Below are 21,852 nucleotides of genomic sequence, written 5' to 3' on the forward strand. Positions count from 1 at the left end.
AGCCATGAGCCTCCGTTTGGTCCCTACATGAGCTCATTTATTTCAGCTGAGTGCATGCAGACGCTGGTTGTCCAGCCAATGCTTCCAAACCATTTGTTTCCGCTTGTGTCCTGTGTGCTTTCCATTTCTCCAGTAGCTACGGCCGAGCTAATTAGAGCATTTATCCCATTAGGACATGGTATTTCTGCAATGCTAGCTTTCAGCGGCTGTTTGCACGGCTGCTGTTTTCATCACCAGATCCTTAAGACCGATAGTCTTTTCAGAGGGCCAGCGGTTTGACTCTCACTTTTGCATCACACACACAAAGCCACACAGGAATAAGCACTAGTTGAGGACCTCTAATTAAAGCCTGTCAGTCAAACACTCACCCCCAAACACCTGGAAATAGAGCAGAGTGGGCGGCGGCTTACAGAGGGCTAACAGGGGTAAAAAATGAACCCCCAAACCCATCAGGGAACACTACAACCTGTTACAGAGAGCAGTTATTCACAGTATATGATTAGGAACAGGTACCTCATCACTTTTACTTTGAAAATGTATTCATGCGGCATTTACGCACAACAATGCCCAGGACGCCACAGGCAGCTACCTGCACCCTAGAGGCGATGGTAATGAAGGTTATAACATATCAATGAGTCCCAAGGCGCATTAGTGACATTTTTGAAGACAGGAAAACATGGAGACATCTTTGTTAGAGGGCCTTGAGCTGAACCGGTTTTAACGTACCCCCGTGGTGTTCAGCGCTCTCCCTCTCTCTCTCTCTGCCAGCTGAGTACACGCCGAAGAGCTAAGGCAAAGGCCAGACGCTCCAGTTTCAGTTCATTCCACATTGTGGAAACGAAATTCTCACTCCAGAAAGAAGAGGCGTTCATTTATTTTAAAGTAATTCAAGTTATTTATTAGAGTTGCACTTAAAATCTAATTAAACAGACATAAAAGCACAAAAGGCACATCATGACTTAACCCGTTTTACATTTGAAGTTTGATTCGTTTATCATAAAAAAAGTACAGCAAAGCCTTAAAATCCCAGAAATTATCCACAGTTTTTAAAAAATATTAACTCCTAAATGCATCAATATGTGTTTGGCAACAGGCTACATGTTAATTAAGAATGTTTTTGAATACTTTTAATGCAATGATAACTTTTAAAATTCAATCGTTGCCTTCCAGACTTTCACAGTGTACTATTAATTTAAAACTACTAACCAGCAAATTTAATCAATCATTAAGAACACAAAGAATAAAACTAAATTTAATGAGACGTAGCATCCATGTGCAATCCAGTGTTACCTAATTAAAATATTACTTATAAAAGGATTTGTCTCCAGTGTCAACTAGTGTCAAGATTCTCAAACGGAGTAGTCAGTGTCGTTCATCAGATACCCTGCTTTGATGGAATCAGTCACCCATGAGTCTCTAACAATCTTAAACTTCTTCCTGAAGCAGCGCCTCAGAGTCCTCAAATCCAGAAGTCTTGTTTCTTCTGTGATAACGACATGAGAGACTCCTTCCTCTAACTTCTGCACCACCTTACCTCCATGGTAGCGGAACTCCAGCGCCCTGATGTCCAAACAGGTGGCAGGTAAGGCGGTTTTAGGGTCTCCTATGTCGGCGTAGCGGTCCATGTAAACCTCGAAGGGTCTGAACAAGCTGGTGGGAAGGTCCTCCCAGCCGTAGCGCTGCTCCACCTGGCCGACGTTGACAGCCGTGGACGCTTCCCCGTTCCTCATCCGGCCGAACACCTCCCGCAACTGCTGCTCGTCCGTCGCCACAAAGTAGCTGTCGCCGTAGCTGTCGTACTCTTTGGCGAAGTGCTCCCTGGTGGAGGGCGACATGTGGATCATGTGACGCGGCTGCCATGGGACCACTTCCTTCTGGTCCAGGCACTCCAGCAGCCAGGCGGCCCACACCACGTCATGCTGGTCGGACGAGACCAGGTTCTTCACGCGCATGTTCTCCACCCCGGCAATCACACAGTAGGTGTCCCGTCCTGCGTTTTGAACCACTATACCTCCACACCTAATGAGAAAAAGACATCGGTAAGTTACCAACCAAATCAGTAAGTACAAACAGAATCCTACTCTTATACAGAAGTTTAACTAAGCAACAACAAAATGCACCTTTGGTCAAATCCGTTTACAGAGGTATTTTGCTGCTAAAGCCTTTCTACTTGGTCCGGTATGACCAGCAGCAAATTATGTTAACAAACATTCATACCAAAAGAACCATAAATAATGTAGTCCCACTTTCATATTTGTATAGACAACAATTAAAAGGTCTACTCTGCAATTCCACTCAGTGATCAGCCCCAATCTTTCGGCTCACCATTTTGGTTTACTCGCCAGCAACTTTACCGTTTTGCCTCACACTTTGGATATTGCTTTTATGTGTCATATGACAATTTCAGATGCAAAAGGCAGGAGTTTTCAGCAAATAAAGCTTTCATAAACCATTTGTGACCTGCACAGAACCAAACAGCAGAAAGACAGAGGATCACTTGGCAGCTAAAGAGCCACATATTTGCCTCAGGAGCTGGTGGAGACCAAATTGGAGCTAAAAGACAATGCATATTGCACTTACGTTCAACAGGCAAACATGTACAAGAATCTTATTGAACGCTATGCTACCCTGTTCTAAGTCTTTAGGAAGTGTAAATAATTAACATGGTGGCCATATGAACTTCAAAAATATGGCAGTGGGGATGCCGGTTTAGCTCAGCGGTTAGGGCTTGCGCCCATCTCCAGTCTTTTCCCGTGTTTCTGACTCTATCCACTGTCCTATCAATTAAAGGCAAACCTGTTTCCACTGCTCCAAGTGGTCAACCATCCTCATATACAACACAAAAAACTTTATTCAAGAATAACTTGGTACCTGGCTACGCCCTTTTCCAGCTCAGCCTTGGGGTGATCGTCAGTGCCGTTCAGGATACAGAACTCCACATCCTCGAACATGTCCGTCTCTTTGGTAACCCCAGACAGATCCTGTGGCTTAAAGTGGTCAATAATTCCGACCACCTTCTTGGGTTTGGCTGGCATTTTGCGCTTCTTCTTCTGCGGTTCATCGTCATCAATGCGAAGATGCCTTGAGGCAAGTTTCCCAGACGCCTTACTGCGGAACTGATCCAGCTCTGCCAGAGTCATGCACTGGTGCCACTCCTTGTCTTCGCGGATCTTCTCGATTCTTGGGAAACGTAAGGTACAGTTGGTTTTATACATATCGCTTCCAACTATTTCAGCAGCCCTGACCTGGATGATGACCGAGTTGCAGGGTTCGATGTAAACTTCTGGTTTCTCTGTCCCACACAAGATAGATGCCGGTGGGTCATTTTTACGATAGACCTTCCAGTTCTTGGCGAGCTTTAAACCGAGGTCATACAGCTCTTTCATGGTGTAGCCAGAGCCGATTCGGCAAAAAGTGTGGAAGACTGAGGGTTTCTCGCCAGGCTTTGGAGCTTCAGCAACGGCACATAAGAAATGGGACATCATGCCACCTCGTCTACCTTTTCCCCAGTAGCCACCAACAATCAGTAGGTCTAGCTCATCCATCAAGCCATCCACGTATTCCGGCTTTATTTTCAGCCATCCCTCCCCACGCTTGTCTGGTTTGTAGATCGATAAAGGATCCTTCACCATGATTCCTTCTTCCCTGTTGTCAATGGCGTCATTTAGCGCGTTCACAACGTCCTGCACGCTTCTCGCATCAGCCTTTGGAACCAGGTGTATCCTTCCTTTGACTGGAGTGAAGACTGTCTGCATTGTCTCGTAGCGCTTCTTCAGTGTCTCCTTGCCAAGCTTCTTGTCATTCACCAACAAAACATCGAAAACGCAGAAGCACGTCTGCAACTCGGAGTCGTCCATGAGTTTCTTGATGTCGAACTTGCTCCCTTTCTGCATGAAGGTGTCCGCGGTTGGGTTGTATGCCATCATCTCCCCGTCGAGGATACAGTTTACAATATTGCTTTTAAAAACGTTGTGGATGTAAGGTGTAAGTGAGCCCTGCAGAGGGGATCCTCCGAACTGCTGGGTGTACTCAAAGGCATTTCGGCTGAAGTACTTGTAAACATCCCCGTCTTTGTGCAGTTGTATGCGCTCCCCGTCCAACTTTGTCTCAATGTAAAAAGGGCTGTTTCCCATCTGTTTCTCAACGTTGCGTATGTTTGCAATAGCTGCCAACATCGGCTTGAAAGCGGAGAAGAGTCCGATAGAGACTTCGCTTAAAGACACGGAGGGGTTGTGGAGCTGCTGGCACACCTTGTTTAAGTCAGTGTTGACATTGTAAAGGTCGTTAGCATCCGGGTGGAAGAGTTGGAGAACAGTCTCCTTGCTGATCCCGAGCTTCATGTCCTTCAGAATCATTCTGATGAGCCACTTTTGCTCAAGAGCTGAGCTCTGGGTGATTAAGTGCAGCAGACTCTTTTTCACTAGATCCTTCTTCTTGCTAGCGTTGTTGATGGCCACTGAGTCCAGAAAGTCATTGACTTCCTTGATAGTGAGGTTTCCTTGGCTGGTGCAACGTTTCTTAAGCACAAAGTACGCCATGCCGGCAAAGTCTCCAGCTTCTCCTTGGGATGTAGTGGGAGCACGGTAGTTTAAAAGTTTATTGGCTTCTGGGCCATTCTTTGGAAGGCCTAAAACGTCGATGTAGAGTTTAGCCAACATGCTCTCTTTGATTCCATACGCCATACGCTCTCGTTCAAAGGGAGGAACTATGAGGCGCATAGCTGGGTAGAAAGAGTCTGTTGTTTTGGGGTTGTCTTTGTGGAGGGCAGAATGAAACTTCCTCCATGACTCAATGAAATCCCCAAGGATCTTGGATTTTTCTGGACGGAGTTTGGACTTCTGGATTTTCTCTAGAGTGTTACACAGGTGAATGAAAGGAACCTGAGCTGCAATAGAGGACTGAGCGGCAGCATCAGTTGAAGAAGCGCCTTCCATGGTGAAATCTGTAATAAGTATGTCAAAGATATAAATCAGCCTAGTAGTGGTGATCAACATTTAATTTTGCAGTTTAGACTTTGTTCTATCCAATACAGATTTCAATAATCAATGAAACGTTACGTCATTTTTCAAACATGCCATATAGGCCTACTGTCGAGCTTCTTAATTTAAACCATATGATGCTTTCCTTTGTATTGTATTGTGGTGGAACGGAATTTCTTTGGGTCAAAAGGATATTTGAAGATGTCACCTGAGTCTGTAAGAATTAAGAATTGCATATGATCGTACAAATAATCACAGCTGCAGGTCTAGTCATTGGTAAGAAATAAATATCAACAATCAGCAGCTCCTGATACGTTGAAAGTATCATTGTTACGTCTGTATGTTTCCCTGCACTGTTTGTCCCTTTTCCCCTTCTGTTGTGCCTTTCCAGCTCTTCCTGGGTGATTGCACAACGAGGTTCACCTGGCCATAGATGCTTAAAAACCCCTAGTAATGATATCAGAGAGGAGGCTTCTTGAGTGGGGACTGCTGTGGTTCTGCCTCTCAGACAGGGATTTTGTGTTGTTGTGGTTTTTTTGGTCTTCAGTTTTGGTTACATTTTGGTTGTTTGTATGTCCTTAGATAAATCGCATGTATTTGAGAAATTTAAGATGTTTCACATGGTTATTTCTGGGTCAGATTGTGGATAGCTGTTAGCCCCATAGGGCCGCCTTAGGTTGGGACGCAACAATCATAATTGGAATTAAATATTAGCCATTTCAATTTATTACATAAGGTAGTTTAGCATTTTAATTATAAAAAACTGCAGTTTCTTTTGAAAACAATCATATGTATTTTGTAATCAATCATCAAGTAATGATTTGGACAAGCCAAATAACTTTCTCTGACACATGAAATTAGCCATTAAGATATATTATCCCCCACAAAAATGGCCCATCTTAAATGTTGTTGATAAATTGTTGTACAAACAAAATTTTTTAATAAAACCATTCAAAAACAGACAGCCAAAGTGAGTCCCATGTATGACATAAGCTCTAAATATGTTGACTTCAGCTTTTTTGTACCAGGTGAGCTGCTGTTCTAAAGAATGGAGACAGACTTATATGCATAACTCTACAAATACAAAAATAAAAGAAACGAAGGAAATCTGCCAATTACAGTACATTATTAGAGCACATTACCTCATTAATAATTATTATTTTCTATGCTTAACTATTCTATTCTACGTACTTCCTAGATTAGGATTATTGATTCAGCTCCAACGTGTACCGACTTGTCTGACAACAACTAGCTGAAACTTTCAAACAAACGAGTAAATATCTAATTCCTAACTACATTAAACATTCATATGAATTGAATCACCTTGTACTGACTATCGTATGTCGTAATGCGAAAATGTATTGCTGAAAAACAGAAAACTGATGCCAATTGCAGACAGTTCGTTTTCAAAATAAAAGCGTCTGCTGTCAAATGACGTATGGTGTTGCCCAGACATGTCTGTCCCAAAGACTCTATACACTCTTTGGTCTGTCCAAACAAGTTCGGCAGACTTTGCCGAAAACAACAAAATATTTAAGCATAATTTAGTGTTTAAAAAAAAGCTCCAAATAAAATTATGTCAACACAAAACAAACAATCAGTTAAAAACTTTAAGTTGAAGCGTTAAATTGTCGTTGCGCCTTCATTTTGACAACATAAAGCCGGAAGTGTAATTATCCAGCTCTGTTTTAGGAAAAAAACCCAATACGTGTTATTGACTCGATTAAATAGATCGTATTTAAGTTTTACCTTCCTCCTTTTATCCTCAGAAGACAAGAATTCTCAGTGAGAGACTTCTCAGTGAGCTACATGTTGAACACTTCCTCATACTCGGTGTAAGGACCGCCTAGAAAAACGTTCCCCTGGAAACAAGGGCGGAGCTTTTGTTCCGCTACAATGTTGATTTGTTTTTTAAATTTAGAATGAAATAGATTTATTGTAGTTGTGTAGCTCAAGTTTCACATTATATTGTCACTTTTGTTTTTGATTTATACTTGTGCAATTTACATGAACACACTGCTGTAGTTTGATACGCTACTCATTTTTTTTTTTTTACATTTTTAAAATTAGTTTTTAATTTAATGCAAAAAAATATATTTAATGTCAGATTTAAATATAATGTTAATTATAATGTAATGTTATAATCTTTTTTTCTCTGTATACATAATAATATTGCTCTTCCACTCACCAGCAGAGGGCGACAGTGAACGCTGCAGTGACAGAAAGGTTGTTTACCATCACGCGCCGAAAGCCACTAAGTCAGTAGTGAACTGGTAGTAGGACAAAAGACAGGAATGCATACTTGTTGACAACAACAAGGCTCTTTATGACGATGATTATAAAAGACGTAATTGGAGCAGAGTCCACTGGTAGCAGGTGATATTATCATTTTATCATGAATGAACTGACAACAGTGATGAATCAGCATAAGCCATATGGGCTATTGTGAGCATGTTTCATATGTTTTTATGTATTTGAAACAGACAAATACTGTATGATAAAGCTTTTAGGGAATAAAACTCTTAGTATAACTTTTCTTCTGGTGCAAACTGTAAAAAAAAACCCAGCAAAACAATGACAAATCAGCTTAAATTAAGAAGAAAGAAATATCTGTTATGGGACAGAAGCTATGTGCATGTAATGAAATAGATATATTAAAGTCATTCTAGTGTATTGACATGTAATGCATCAGTTATTTGAGGTCACAAAAACACTATTTTATTGCCTGCTCATGTTTGGATAGCAGCGTCAGACAACTTTTAACCTTGTACTTTGTTTCCATTACAAACTTGTTTTGACACTCGCGCCATTACTGGTAGCTGGTGTTGTTCCAAGTGCATGCCATTACTTGTAAAGTGATGCAATTCATCATTCCAGTGTCATCTTGATCAGGATCAAAGTATCTGAGGCTTTTAGAGATGTAGATTCCACACATAGTTATACTTGTTTTTAATACATGTGTGGAGAGACTCAGGTTAAAATGATGTGACTAGGTTAAAGATTTTTGTGTTATTTATTTATTCAGTCAATGACCCTAACCTTTGACCTTTGTGGGAGAAGAGATTTCCCTACAGGGATCAATGAAGCATCTCACTGGTGACCATACATTTTCAGTTACAAAACCAAAAGGGATCTGAGAAGGGCAATGGAACATGGGAAATAGTTTTTGATATTAGAAAACAGCTACAGGCGTGGAGGTAGAGCCAATAGTGATTATTTATTTTGATTTAATTTAAAATAGATATAACATCCACTAAATAAAGTGATGCCTTTATAAAAATAGACTTTATGTTGATCTGTAAATAAAAAAATCTGGGTCCTCGCTTCATCAGCAACCCATATTTGGTGTTGTATGTTGCTTCCTGCTGCCAGCAGGGGGCGACCCGTGTCCGTACAGGAGATGCTAAAAGACTCTGATCCCTGAGTCACACGCCAGCCAGAGTTGTTTACCTGTCTGCTGCTGCCGCTGCTGCAGTGGGGGATTATGGGATATGTGTGGGGAGGGAGGAGGTCCTTTTGGAGCTACTATGTGCTCCAGCAGTGAACCCGCTGTGTTTTCACTCCACACACAATGCGGTGCACTGGAGAGGAAAGCTGGCTGACTGGCTGTTTACACTGTATGTCCGCGTGCAGCGTGCATGCACCTGTGCTTGTGTGGGAGTGGGTGATGCCGTGCAGGCTGCAGCATAGGACCCCCGCACACCACCTCCTCCACCCCCACACACTCTGCAGTAAACGGCCTGTCATGCAGCAGGCAGCGGGGTTACATAAGCCCTGCTGGATGTGCCGCTGCACTACAACGAGTAGCAACCTACAAGACAGTAAACAACTGACGTCACTGCTTCCGTGGCATGCATCAGCTCGCACGGGGGACTGGGAGAGAAGAGGAGGAGGAGGAAGGAGAGTGTTTGTAGTGTTTGAGATCCTGGCATGGAGGAACAGAGGGATGGAGAGAGAATTGGGTAGAGTAATAGAGCTAATATCCCCCCATGAGTTGACATGGCCGATGATTAAGCGGTGCGTCAGCCTCCTCATTCAGACTGACTTGTTGTTGGTGATGTGTGGCTGCAGAGACAGTCGTAAACACTTCCTGTCCCCTGCTGGTTGCTGACACAGTGACAAATGTGTTTGCCAAAAGGCTTCCCATTGATTACTTACACTGGTTGTATAACATTTCATGAAGGAACAATGATGTGGTAAATCCCAGTAAAAGCCAAAATAGACTTTTCTTATTACTGAAATAAAAAGAAATAGATGCGTCAAGAAGGACTTTTAAAGGGGCACTACACCAATAAATGAGATGTTCCTCTTTTTCTCTGTAAAGGGTTGTATAATGCATTCAGTGGCTCTGGAGGGAGTCTGAGAAAATAACCCCAATGATGTCATAGTGATGTCATCAGCATTATGAGCTTGAGATTTCACATTTTTAGCAGTAATTGTGTAACAAACTTGGGATTTGAATTTTTCCTAACGAGGCAGGGAGGGGGTGATTAGGGACATGATTGTGTGGAATTATGGGAAATGTAGGATGGGGTTTTGTTTCGTGTGGGTTTTTTTTTAACTTCAGTTTTACGATGTTATAGAAGTTTGTGTCATGTAGGCTAACTGTTATGCTAACATGTACAATATATACAATATTTTATAACATTGTATATCAAATATAATTTAAATATGATAACTAACCAAATATGGGGAACTTTTAGTTCATTTTTATTCTTTTTACTTCTTAATTATTTGTTTATTACGACATATTCTGATATTGTGATGCTGCAACGCCTTAAGTTCCCCCTCTGGCGATCAATAAAGGCTTCCTTTATCTTCTGTTTTCTTGATGAAGTATGGCATATATTTCTGGTATGAGGCAGTATAACGCACCAGCTGCCGATTGTCGCCTGAAGGCTAAACCTGACATACATTACAAACAAAAAAAAACATACAATGTGCGTGTAAGAATGTGTTTTCAGTACAGTTTGTACCTGCTCGTACGGTACTTAATGTGTTCCCAGCAGTTGTTTTATAAACAGTGTCCCAAAAAAACTTGGTGCACTTGCCAAAGCCGCTTTTGATGCGCGGCCTCAAGGCACGATTGAACTCCTCACCACATAATCTTACACAAATGTCAGGGGAGATGAGGACAGGGAGATCCTGTTCACCTAAATTGACGAGCACAAAATATTGTGCTAGGCTTTTTTTTTCGGCGAGCAGGGTGAGCCAGACAGTACCCAGTGACCTTCAACTAAAATTAGATCAGCTTCACACATCACTGCCATCCCACACTGCGAATTGCCCTCTTTTTTTACCTGTCTAATAGCTGTCTGTTTCTCTCCCCCTTTTACTCTGTCATAACACGCTGTGTCATAACAGCCCCTGCTCTCCCTCTCTCTTGTTATGAAATTGAATTTCCTACAAATCCCTGACCTCTGCTTTCATCAGACTGACTGGACCGCCAGCTGACCTGTCCAGAGGTAGTGCTTGGTTACATCATGTGGCATAATGGCAGAGGGGTGGAGAGGTAGCCATAGCAGCCCATTATTGACTACAACTCAGCCTTGGTTTGGGTTTTGAGATAACAGCCCTTGCATCGGTTGAATGAAACAGATGGTCTCAGAGTTAGATCTAATAAACACAGCAGTACACTGCACAAATTGGTTTGCTGATATATTACTTAAGTTCTGTGTCACCACATCCAGTTGAATTAGCTCCGATTTAGAAAGGCTCAAATGTCGGTCAGGCTAATTTAGGCAGGGAAATTCCAAAACACTGTTGGTGGGTGCATTTTCAGCATGGTGGATTTGGGTGCGAAGGGAGGTGTCGGCTTAACACCACACACTTACCAAATCTTCTTTCCATTGACACCTAAGCCTTTCTAGATTGGCAAATGTCCATTTTACTGGTGTAAAGTGCTGCTTTGGGCTCCACTGGTCACGCCATCATGGCTTATTCAATTGTAGTTTCCAATGGGAGCTACAATTTGGGATGTGGTGTGCCCCAGGGTTCTGTTCTCGGGCCTCTTATGCTTTCTTTCAAATGCTTCTGTTCTGCACCTTTTTTATATCCTTGGCTGTATTTGTTGTAATTGATAGGTCTTTTATTTAATTAATTGATATTTCATCGACCAAACAAGAAAATAATTAGTAGGTTAATAGAAATAATCATTTGTTGTAGCTCTAAAATCAAGCATCAACAAACCAGAAGCAAAGGCCTTTCACAAAGAACCCACGTGCTTAGTGTTATTTAAACACATTGCTATTATTCACATATATCTTATTCAATTTAATTCTATATTCTATTTATAACTCTGTTTAAAGTTACCATTCAGCACCTATGTTTGACAGCTGAAACATGAATGAGTCATTGTTGAATCAGTCAGCTCATTGTCAATTACAAAGTAGACGTACCTGTCTTCTAAGTAAATATGAAGTGCTTCTGTATACGTTGTTATCTAAATGGGCGTTTAACAGCTTAAGCATTTGTTTGACTGGTTAAAGCAGATAGGATGTCATGGATAATAATGTGTAACCTCATCCTGTTATAGTGTAAATTACATAAAGCTTCAATTAACCCGGTGAAGTCAGGAAGAATCAAAATATATTCAGCAAATCAGGGTTACCATACTAACAAGATTAATGGGTTCATTCTTGAGAAACATAAATCTGATATCATGCAGGAATATTATTATTATAACAACTACATTTCTAAAATAACCCATCGGAACCAGAAGATCAAGCTTTCAAGTACAAAACAAATTGAACTGTAGGAACGTCCAGCACTAATCAGTCCTGTGAGCCGGTGTTATGTGTTCCAACTTTTCAGCCAATAATTGTCATAATGGGGGCAATATTTGGAGAGGTTCTTTATGAATAGTTTTTAAATAAGGTGCGTCTCTCCGAGCGGAAAGAGAAGGCCAACACAATTTTTGATGAAGAGTACAGTAATTATTACTTAGATGTCTCCAGGCATAAACCTATATAATATTTTATGGAGTCACCCCCAAAATGTAAAATAGTGTTCTCTACATAGAGGTTAAAATTATGGGTTTAAAACGACAAGACTATGTCAGTTATATAAATAGTGAAAAACAGAGGACCAAAGATTGATCCTTGTGGAACGCCTTTAGTCATTGGTTAAGACATCACCCAGTTTTGAGGATTTTGAACAATCTACAGGCAAGGGCAAACGTTTAGGTGAACTGTTTTGGATAATGTTTTTCAGGCTTCATCTCATAGTGTCAAAATTTTGTCTAATATTTTAGTTTATACGCAGCTTACATGGTGCCTGTACTTCAAGAAGTGTGTGGTTCATTTAATTAGTACAAACTTACTTTTATACAGTAAATCTGGGGCAGGGTGGTATTCCATAGAGGTTGGTTTCTGGGACTCTCGTCGAAATAAGTTTAGGTAACGTGAGTGTGGGGGTCTTGAGAGGGGCATACTGCTTATATTTGCCCTCGCATCCCTGAGCTGGTTAATCCAGCCCTGGTTCTGACCCTTTAAGCTTGCTCTTGAGTTGAGCCGTGCGGCATTTCTGCAGAAGAAACATGCAGGTACTTTTAGGGTGGCGAGTTGAAAGACATAAAAGTAATTATAACCTCTTTGCAAATATTTTTGTTTGATTTTCTTTAACTGTCTTGAAAGACAACCAGTTTGCATTTGAAACTACATGAATGTAAAGGCTCTATGAAATATTTGCAGTGTTGGCATTTATATTGCTTCTCTTCCAGTAAGGTAATTATCAATCACGCATGCTGTAATCCAAGGCAGTATAATTATCCAAGTATTTTCTCAAACTCAATGACTGATAACTGCTTCTATCTTGATGGGCTGCCAACTGTTAACATGTCGCATCAGAAGCTAAACGCATACAGTATCAGCAAGCACGGAGAACACAGCAAGACCGCACCCTCTGAAGCATCTTATGCAACGTTGTGCTATCACCGGCCCTGCTTTAAGATACGGAGCTCTGCTCAAAAACAACTCATTACGTAACATTCAAATTAATGACAAGGCAATGTTCGGAGGTAGTGTGACATCTTGTCGGACACAGGGGTCAACCTTTGATTCAAACCAGGGAATGGTGCCAAGACAGTAAGTCGAGGAGTTTGATCTTTAATGACATTAAATGGGATATGAGCTTTCAGCTATTTTATCTCGCGTAGGTACAGCCCATATCTTATTAATATATTTATTGTCTTTATTTTTCACAGAGGAATCTTACCGGGCCTTTTTGCTAATTCACCACAAAGGCATCAATTTAGATCTTAAAGCGCCACTTAAATTCTATCGACAGGGAAGGATTGATTTCTTGACAGGGACCGTTAATAAATCACACATACGACCCCATTTATGTTGTTTACTTCTCAGTGTTTGTGCCATGTTTTTCGTTTTTCCTCAAGCCGGGACTTCGGCCTCGGTGCACAGTGCCAACATGAGACACTTGGCATGCTCCATAATCCAATAAGCAACCGGATCCACTACAATCTGGTCATTTGTAAACAAACATTTACAGCTTCTTTCTGGTCAATCTGTCTGTGTGGCCTGGAGCAGCTCTGTCTGAAAGTTTGCACTTATCTTATTTGCGGGAGTACAAGACCACAGCATGGATCGTGATCAGAGATATGCACCTTTGGCGTCAGTCTTTTGCCACAATCTCACGTATGTAGCCGTCAAGTACACGTTTAAGAACCGTTTACATGGTTCCCAGTTTAAAACGCTACCTAATTAGCTAGCTTACTAGCTTATAAAATCAGCCAGGGACAGTTCTCTGCCAGTCAGAAAAGCTGAGGTAGAGTGCATAATTAAAAGCTTGACTGGCAAATCAACAGAAATTAAAGGAGGCGGGGCTTAGAAAATTGTTAATTCTGCAGTTACAAATGTCAATGAAAATGTAAATAAAGGGTTATTTGAGTCTCACTTTTAATCAGGCCAGCACGTCATTAATTATATATCATCACAACAACCCATCATGTTATTAATAATCATTTTATTTAAGTAATTGGAGCAAGTAATTGCTCGAAGTCCTGCATGCAAACACTAAATCTGGAGAAACTTCTTTGAGTTTTGTGCTGCGCAACTTTAAAGCTCCTGTGAGGAGTTTTTTGCTGGTCATGAAACAGACGGAAATTAATTCTGATTACTCTATATGAGCTACAAAAGCAAACCAGACCATCAGCGACAAGATTGATTATTTCTATATAGTTATTTTAAATACCTGAAACTGCTGGCAGGGGGGTAGGTGTCAGACGAAGCGATTAACTGCACGCTGCCTTTGTTTACATTTTCCAGGGCAAAAATTTAAAGCGAGTGATGCATATGACTGTTAAAGAAAGCAGGATGAGATTTTTTGTTTAAAAGCATCACTTAAGCATGCACAGGACAAAATCAGCAAAGAGATGAGAGTTACGGCTTTGTCCACAGGGGGCGCCAAAATCAACACAAACCAAAAGTTCCTCAGAGCAGCTTTAGAAAAGAAAAATAATTTTACTGCACGTAGAAAAACATGATTACAAACTGCTGTTTTTTGCTTGTTTGTGTTCTTGTTCCATCATTTTATTCTATCTTTTTTGTGTATGTTTATGTGTCATTGAAAAGGTTGAATCATTGGGGGAAAAAAATGCTTTTGGCCCGGAATCTTTGCTGCACTTTTCCAGAAGCCAAAACAACAAAAATGATCATTAAACTTAAAATTAGATGACTTTTAAGGTGACTGCAGATTTACTTGGGGAACCTTTTCAAGGACATTGACGTGCTTCACAAACACTGCAATACAAACCTGAAAGGAAAAACATTCCTTCAGTGTTGCTTTGATGTTTAAGAAGTACTTTAGCTTTACATTTTTTCTTCAGGGATCATTTTTTTCTAGGAACAAGTCCTTAGTTAGACGTTTCTGTAACAATAAGCCGTCTGAACCCCGTTCACCTCCCAGCTCTCACTTTCTCCTTTGTAGGACAAAAACAAGCGGACGCTGAAAGTTCTCGTAACACATGCAGGCGTGTCTTACTCAGTTGTGTAAGCATGAGGCGTGAAATGAAAGGTCATGCTGTGTTTACAACACACTTGCCATTAATACAAAGATAATCTCCTGGCTATTTTTGTGTGTTGGACACCTTTTAAAGGAGCTGTTAATAATGCTGCACCTGCTGTTGATTTCAGGCTCTATGTTGCGTGTTTGCAAACAGCACAAAAGCAAACCTCTTCCATGGAGCTATTTTGCTGGATTTGGTCATAAGGTTTTGGGTGCAACATCTTTGCGTGCAACTGCTCTACATTAAGCCCCTCTGAATGTGTGTCTCCAACTCTGTCCTGTTCTGTAAGCTTTAGCCTCGTGGCTGGCATGTTTGACGGATGATTTACTTGGCTGCTGCGCACGCAAATATGCTCCCGGTGTGACCTCGGTTTGTTGGTGGGTGTTGTGCTGCTGACTAAGATTCCTATAGGCACTAACCCAGTCCCACTAATAGGATTGGGCAAGCTTTCAAACTCCTGCAGACAGCTGCCGGTGAAAAGTTCATATGGTACGTATAGGAAGCACCGTGGAAAAGCTCTCCTGTGTGGACAGAGATGTTAGAATGATACCAGGAAGTAGGGGACTCTGAATTTCAGGAAGTTATCTTACTTAAATATAAGGTTGTGTAATGTACTTTTCAGCTGTATGTTGAACTGGAACACTGCATACAAAGCAAAAAGATTGCAACAGCGGTTAAGCACACATGTGCTCCCCGTGTGCAGACAGGCGTCTATTTTTACCTTCAATAAGCTGATATGTTTATGTGGAAAACTTACAGGCCACGGCTCATTGGTACCCGACGTGGTGACTAACCGACTTTCTGAGGGTGTTTATGAGCAGTCTGACCCAGTCCCACATCCGTATCCTCAATTCGATGGGTTCCACGAATAGAAACCTTCGGAAAGAAATATCGACCCCGTTTGCACGTCAATAACACACAAACATATGACGGAAACACGGCGGGTTGCATTCATCCAACATGAGGGGGACATTTAGATGGATGGAGCTGACTTACTCGGGTTGTGTGTGTATGTTTTTCGCATGTGTAAGCGGACTGGGCCTTTATCTTTTCATGGGATCGTAAAAGCCCAGTTATTGGTCATAAAAGTCACCTTAACGCTCATGTACGCTGTGTGTGTTTCTCTGTCGTAAAGGTTAGCAGTGTGTGCACAGGGTTATGTTTCCGTACAGTTGGGTGCAACACCAAAACGGCCATTAAGCTGTTTGTCTGTGTGTGACTCAGCGTGGACATCCGTGTGTGTGTGTGTGTGTGTGTCGCCCTGTGGCCCAGGTAACAGAGGAACATGTACTTTCTGATAGATTAAGCCTTACATAACTCCACATTCCACTCAGCAGGTAAACAAGCACAAGGACTAAGGTCAAAAACAAGGAGGCACCGGCTCGAGTAGGGAACCAGACACCCACATGCATACAAGAGTCAAGCTGTCATCAAAATCTGCATGGCTCAGAAAGCTAAGTAATGATTCAGAACTGTAAGCATCCATTTGCAAAGTCGGGTAATTGCCGGTGGAGGACAGTGGCAGTGTCCATTTCAGGTCGAGGAATGCTGGAAGAATGTTTGGAAGACTGAAATATGCGGCTAACGCGCCAAAAAGCCTTAAAAGGTTTCGCTGTAGTTCAAATATGTTTAGTCATAAGTATCGGAGAATTTCTGCACTTACTGAAACATTTGTTAGAGAAATAGAAGTGTTTCTAATCATGTATCAACTCTTGTGTTGCGCAGACACCATGACTTGCAAATTAAGATGTGTGTTAGAGAAATCTCATGTTGAACGTAAAGTTGTCGTAGCGTTAGCATCTTATTTCTTTGATATGATACAGTGAAAGAAAATTCTGTATGTTAGTTCGTACATGTGACGGTTAATAGCATGAAAACAATGTTCAAGAGTAAGATGTGTTTAAGCTATATTTAAGCTATGTAGTAAAGATTTAAGCTATGAATTAAGCTAGCTAACAGTTAAGGTGTTAAAACTAGCTTAACATTGACCAACAACATTAAAATGTTTACTGTATTTGTGTATCGTTGCACTTCGACGGAGCTAGGCTAGCTGTTTCCCCCTACATTGTTTGACTGTCAGTAGTTTTCAGCGCTTTTTGTGTGTTCTTTCAATTATTAGGTTACTTTGCGGATTTAGATTTTATGTAGCTACAAAATATCTGCTTAAGGATTTAAGCTATAAATTAAGCCAGCTAACAGTTAAGTTGTTAAAACTAGCTTAACATTGACCAGCAACATTAACATGTTTACTGTATTCATTGAACTAGGCTAGCAATTTCCCCCTGCTTTTGGTCTTTATGCTTGGTTAAGCTAACCACTTTCCTCCTTCACGCTGCAGAGACATGATATTATTTTTTTTTAACAATAGGATTTTTTTGCAATGGCCACTGTGACTAAAAGATAAAGTTTAATATGTCAGTATATGTATTTCTAACAAGTACTAGGGTTAGCATCTTTTTTTTTTTTAATATGACACACTGAACGAAAAATCTGTACGTTGAAAATATTAGTTCATACGTACATACCTGTGACAGTTAATGGCATACAAAGAAAGTTCAAGAGTGAAAATGTGTTTCTGTCATTATTTTGCTAGCTTATTAACTGGTCATTAGCATCTTTAGCATGTTAAACCATTTTGGGCTTGGTCTGCCCTTTTCGAACAACCTTTCTTAATAGCCTACATTGTTTGACTGTTTGTACTTTTAAGTGCAATTTGCATGTTCTTTCAAGTATTAAGTTATTGGTCAGGTTGCTAATTCAGATTTTATGTAGCTACAAAACATAAGATCTGCTAAAAGATACACTACAAATTAAGCTAGCTAACAGTTAAGGTGTTAAAACTAGTTTAACACTGACAAACAACATGAGTGTCTTTGAACTTGGACGGAACTAGGCTATCTGTTTCAAGTCTTTATGCTAAGCTAAGCTAAGCTAAGATAACCGCCGCCTGCCTTCCCACTGCACAGATATGAGTGGTGTCAATCTTGTCATCTAAGGCTCAGTAAGAAAGCAAATACGTTCTGTTTTGCATTATCTCATTATTCTGACTTTTTATTTGTTAATATATTAATTTTAAAGGATATTTATGAATTTATTCACAGTACTAGCTGTCTGTGAAAACTCTTCTTGTGTTCTGGGCCTTGAACCGTGGAGACTAAAAGTGTTAAGGAAGTGGCTTTAGATAGTTTTCCTCATTTGGTAATGCGGCGCATACCGAATGTTTAGAGCAAAGTTCATAAAAGTCAGGGTTTAAAAAAGGAATTTGAAAGATGCACATAAAGCCTGCAGTCTAACAGGAGCGAGCACGAAATAATTCTTCTCTTCATTCATTCACAGACAACACAGTCACGCTAATGGAAAGATAAGGTAAGATGACTTTATTGTAGCCTGAGGCGATAAAAAGTTGGCTCCGACTCAGACCTCAGAGCTGCAGCTGTGAAAGGCAACAAGGCTTAAACAGACCAAGGCAGACAGGTTACATTACAGGACTACATGCTAATTACATGCATGGTAAATACACAGATGGTATTAAAGCAGACATCCACATTTAGGCATTAACCTGAGTGTCAAGGCTTTAACACTTACTGACACAAATCACTTTACTCTATTGAACCTAAGAGCTGAGAATAGGCTCAGAGACAGCTATGGGGCGTCAAAGCTGGTTGTTACAGATGCAGGACCTTCACTAATAGATTTACAGAGATGAGATTAGAGATGAGGAAACAAGATTTGGCAGTGGACACTGGAGGGTACGTGGTACAGGATGTCTCTCAGGCTAATCATTCCTTACAATCTATTTCATTTGTTAAAGCAAAATGCAATATTCCCAGGACTAAGGAATCATTGCAATGACAAATGACACAGTCATAAGGAAAATAATTCATGATAAGATATGGATGTTCATATGTAATATCGGGATAGAAACAACATGTGCATACACACATCTATTTGGCCTAAAGAGCCCAGTCCAGTTTCGGTAGCAATTACGATCAAGTTTAGCTAGCTGGTGCTAAGCGATTGTGTTTGATATATTTTTATGCAATTGTCTTTAGCCTTGTCAGCAGGCAGGACAAAAAGCTCCCGATGACATTTCAGTTCCAACTGAAACTAATCAGAAGAGCCCAACCACTCCGTGTCGCAGTTATTGTCACGTTAGCTAGCTAGCGTATAGAAATCTCACCAAAAATTGTGTTGATGTGTTTGACATATTCAAATTCAATTAAGTAATATCTGTGTCAGCTTGCGGTACAAATGGTTCCTTATATCACTTAATTACCAACTTAAACCATCTGAAGAGCCCGGTCCAGTACGTGTAGCAATTCTAATCACATTAGCTAGCTGGTGTGTAGCAATCTAAACTGTGTTTGAGGCTGCTCTTAAATACAGATTTTTGGCATTAACTACCCAAGGACCACCTAATAAAGCAATTTTTGGTCAACTGTGCAACACTTTGAATCGACAAGCTTTACATCATACAACTGCATTAAACAGCTGGGGTTAGCCATAGCCACTAGCAGCTGCTGAAACCAGGTACGAAAAAGTGCAATTTTCTTCTACTTTTTCACTAGCTATGTATATTTGTGACAGCCCTTGTAAGTAAAAAAAAAGGTTGGGCACCAAAGAAGCAGTGTTGTTGTTAGCTCGCTAGCTTGCGCAGAACACAAAAGATACACTGCAATCACTTCTTATAGCATGACAAAACAATTCTTTTGAAATGTGTGATACATAAGGCCTTATATATTGCAAAATATCTGGGTTAAAGCTTCAGGCTGCAGTTTTTTTGTTTACAATTGTCATGTCTCAATTCATTATACAGTAAAAGCAATCCAGAGAGGAAGTAGTAGTGCTATTACAGCTAACAAGAAAATATCATAATGCAAATGGGATTAGATTTATGCATGAATCAGTCATCAAAATGATGCATGTAATTAATGTAACAGTGTGCCTCTGTGTTTGAATGTGTGTTTTATGGCTTTTAGGTCAGCAACAGTATCATCAAATCCAGTGAGTCAGATTGGTTGTGTGCTGAGGGCCGCCCGCCCTCAATGTTAAACTGCCATGCTCCGCATTATAGGCTTAAGCTAATGCCTCATTAGCATCAGTGTCTCACTGACTCCGCTCTAAAACAGCCTCCTCCTCCTCCACCACAGAGGACCTGTTAGCATCACTGCCAACCGCGCTGAGCCAGAGGGAACTGAAGCACTTTATGCACAAGGAAAAGGCATGTCACGTCAACCAGATTCAGAAATGCTCCATGTATCAATGGTATAACATGTAGGCTAAACAGGAAAAAACACATCTGTATTCTAAGTTAACACTGCAGTAACATTAAGTGCTGTAGCATTACAGCACTTAAGATGTGGCGTTAACAAATATCTCGACTATTTCCGCTTCTTGCACTTTTTAGATTCCTAGTGCCGCTTAAGGGTGTGTGCACATCAAGCATGATTGGTGTGGTCTGTTTAAATTCCTGAGTGCTTTCTCCGTGTGAGAAAAGTGCCTCAACACAGGTGGCACAAAATTGCTTCACACCTGTCCGTTGTGGTATTTCACACAAACTATGATCACGCGTACAAGGCACGATGCTGAAAAAATGCTCCTAAAGTATCTGTTTACAGCGCTGTGTGCCTTTAATTTTGTTTACTATCAGGCAGTAAAGGTCAGACACACAGATGGAAACATGGATAAGCTTACAGGGTTTATGTGCATGACTGCATTTGCGCATCAAAGTCACCATGACTCTTAATCTCGCCTTGCGTGTATTGCCTTTTGATTGTGACTGAGAATGCCGTGCTTAAAACTCTGATGTCATGCAGGGGGCTGTGTTTCCTGACACGTGTGGATTAAGTGTCAGAGTGTTTAATGGATTTTTGAATTTTTATGCTGCTTTTCCACGAATTGAAAGAGATTTGCATAATTACAGGAAATGAAGCAGGAAGTCTGCTCTTTATGAAGAATAATGGCTTAAATTACTCATAAGCACATGGATCTTCCTTTAGGCATCCTCAGATGGTTTTACAGTCCAAACTGAAATTTCTCAAAAACGAATGCATTGATGTGACATTTTGGTCCGGCATTCATGGTCTCCAGAAGATAAAATTACTGGTCGTTATAATGAGTCATCATCAGGTCAAAATTATTATTTTTTTAGTTCGTCTAATGACTAATTATTCATTCGAACACAAACGTTATTTACATGTCGGAGCTAATTAGCAAAGGCATGCTAACATTCTAAACTAACAAGTTGAACTTGTTTAACGTTATCTGCTAACGTCTAACAGGCTAGCATCTGCTCTAGCTCAATTCAGATACTGTGTTTTTATGTTGTGTACTGTGTACACTAAGGTCTTTCTTGTGTAGTGTGTGACTTTGACTGTCAAATTTAACACAACCACAGTGCACTTACCCGAATTGACGACTGCGTCTTTTCTCCAATTTTTAGCTAGCATTTGACAGAAGTTGTCATCTGTTGATATATCTGTCAGCTGGTTTGCTCAATTAGGTTTTTATTAAGTTAAATGAAAATGAACTCGCTGTAACTTGTACTCACTTGTGTGTTCGTTCGTTTCACACAAAATTACGCCGCCATTCACGGAGATGACATGTTAGCCTTTTTTCCGCTACGTAGCTGAGTTGGCTAACCGTTGATGCAGAGAAGTTTTTAGCATTCCTAACTACATTTTTTAAGTTAGTCATTAGTTAGAAGTACACCAACCATAGTCCACTTATAGTGTGCTGAATTAGGACCTAACTTTGAACAGGGATGCTATTATTCTCTCTTAAAAAAGCAAGTGGAAGTACTAAAGAACACGAATTGAGACACAGACATTGTGAGCATGTTAGCATAATATT

General features: G+C 40.6%; 1 protein-coding gene across 1 annotated transcript; it reads right to left on the reverse strand.

Moving 5' to 3' along the window:
- Nucleotides 1–914: 914 nt before the first annotated feature.
- Nucleotides 915–6,805, reverse strand: lig4 (ligase IV, DNA, ATP-dependent). The gene is made up of 3 exons (XM_069675466.1): nucleotides 6,729–6,805; nucleotides 2,872–4,942; nucleotides 915–2,019 (listed from the first exon to the last, which is right to left on the reverse strand). Exons 2-3 carry the CDS (start codon nucleotides 4,932–4,934, stop codon nucleotides 1,350–1,352), a joined length of 2,733 nt encoding a protein of 910 aa, XP_069531567.1. The 5' UTR covers nucleotides 4,935–4,942; nucleotides 6,729–6,805; the 3' UTR covers nucleotides 915–1,349.
- Nucleotides 6,806–21,852: the final 15,047 nt, after the last annotated feature.

Source organism: Semicossyphus pulcher, unplaced genomic scaffold (assembly GCF_022749685.1).
Source record: "Semicossyphus pulcher isolate SPU_LCO1_2020_fin unplaced genomic scaffold, fSemPul1.0.p SCAF_24, whole genome shotgun sequence".
NCBI classification, from domain to species: Eukaryota; Metazoa; Chordata; class Actinopteri; order Labriformes; family Labridae; genus Semicossyphus; species Semicossyphus pulcher.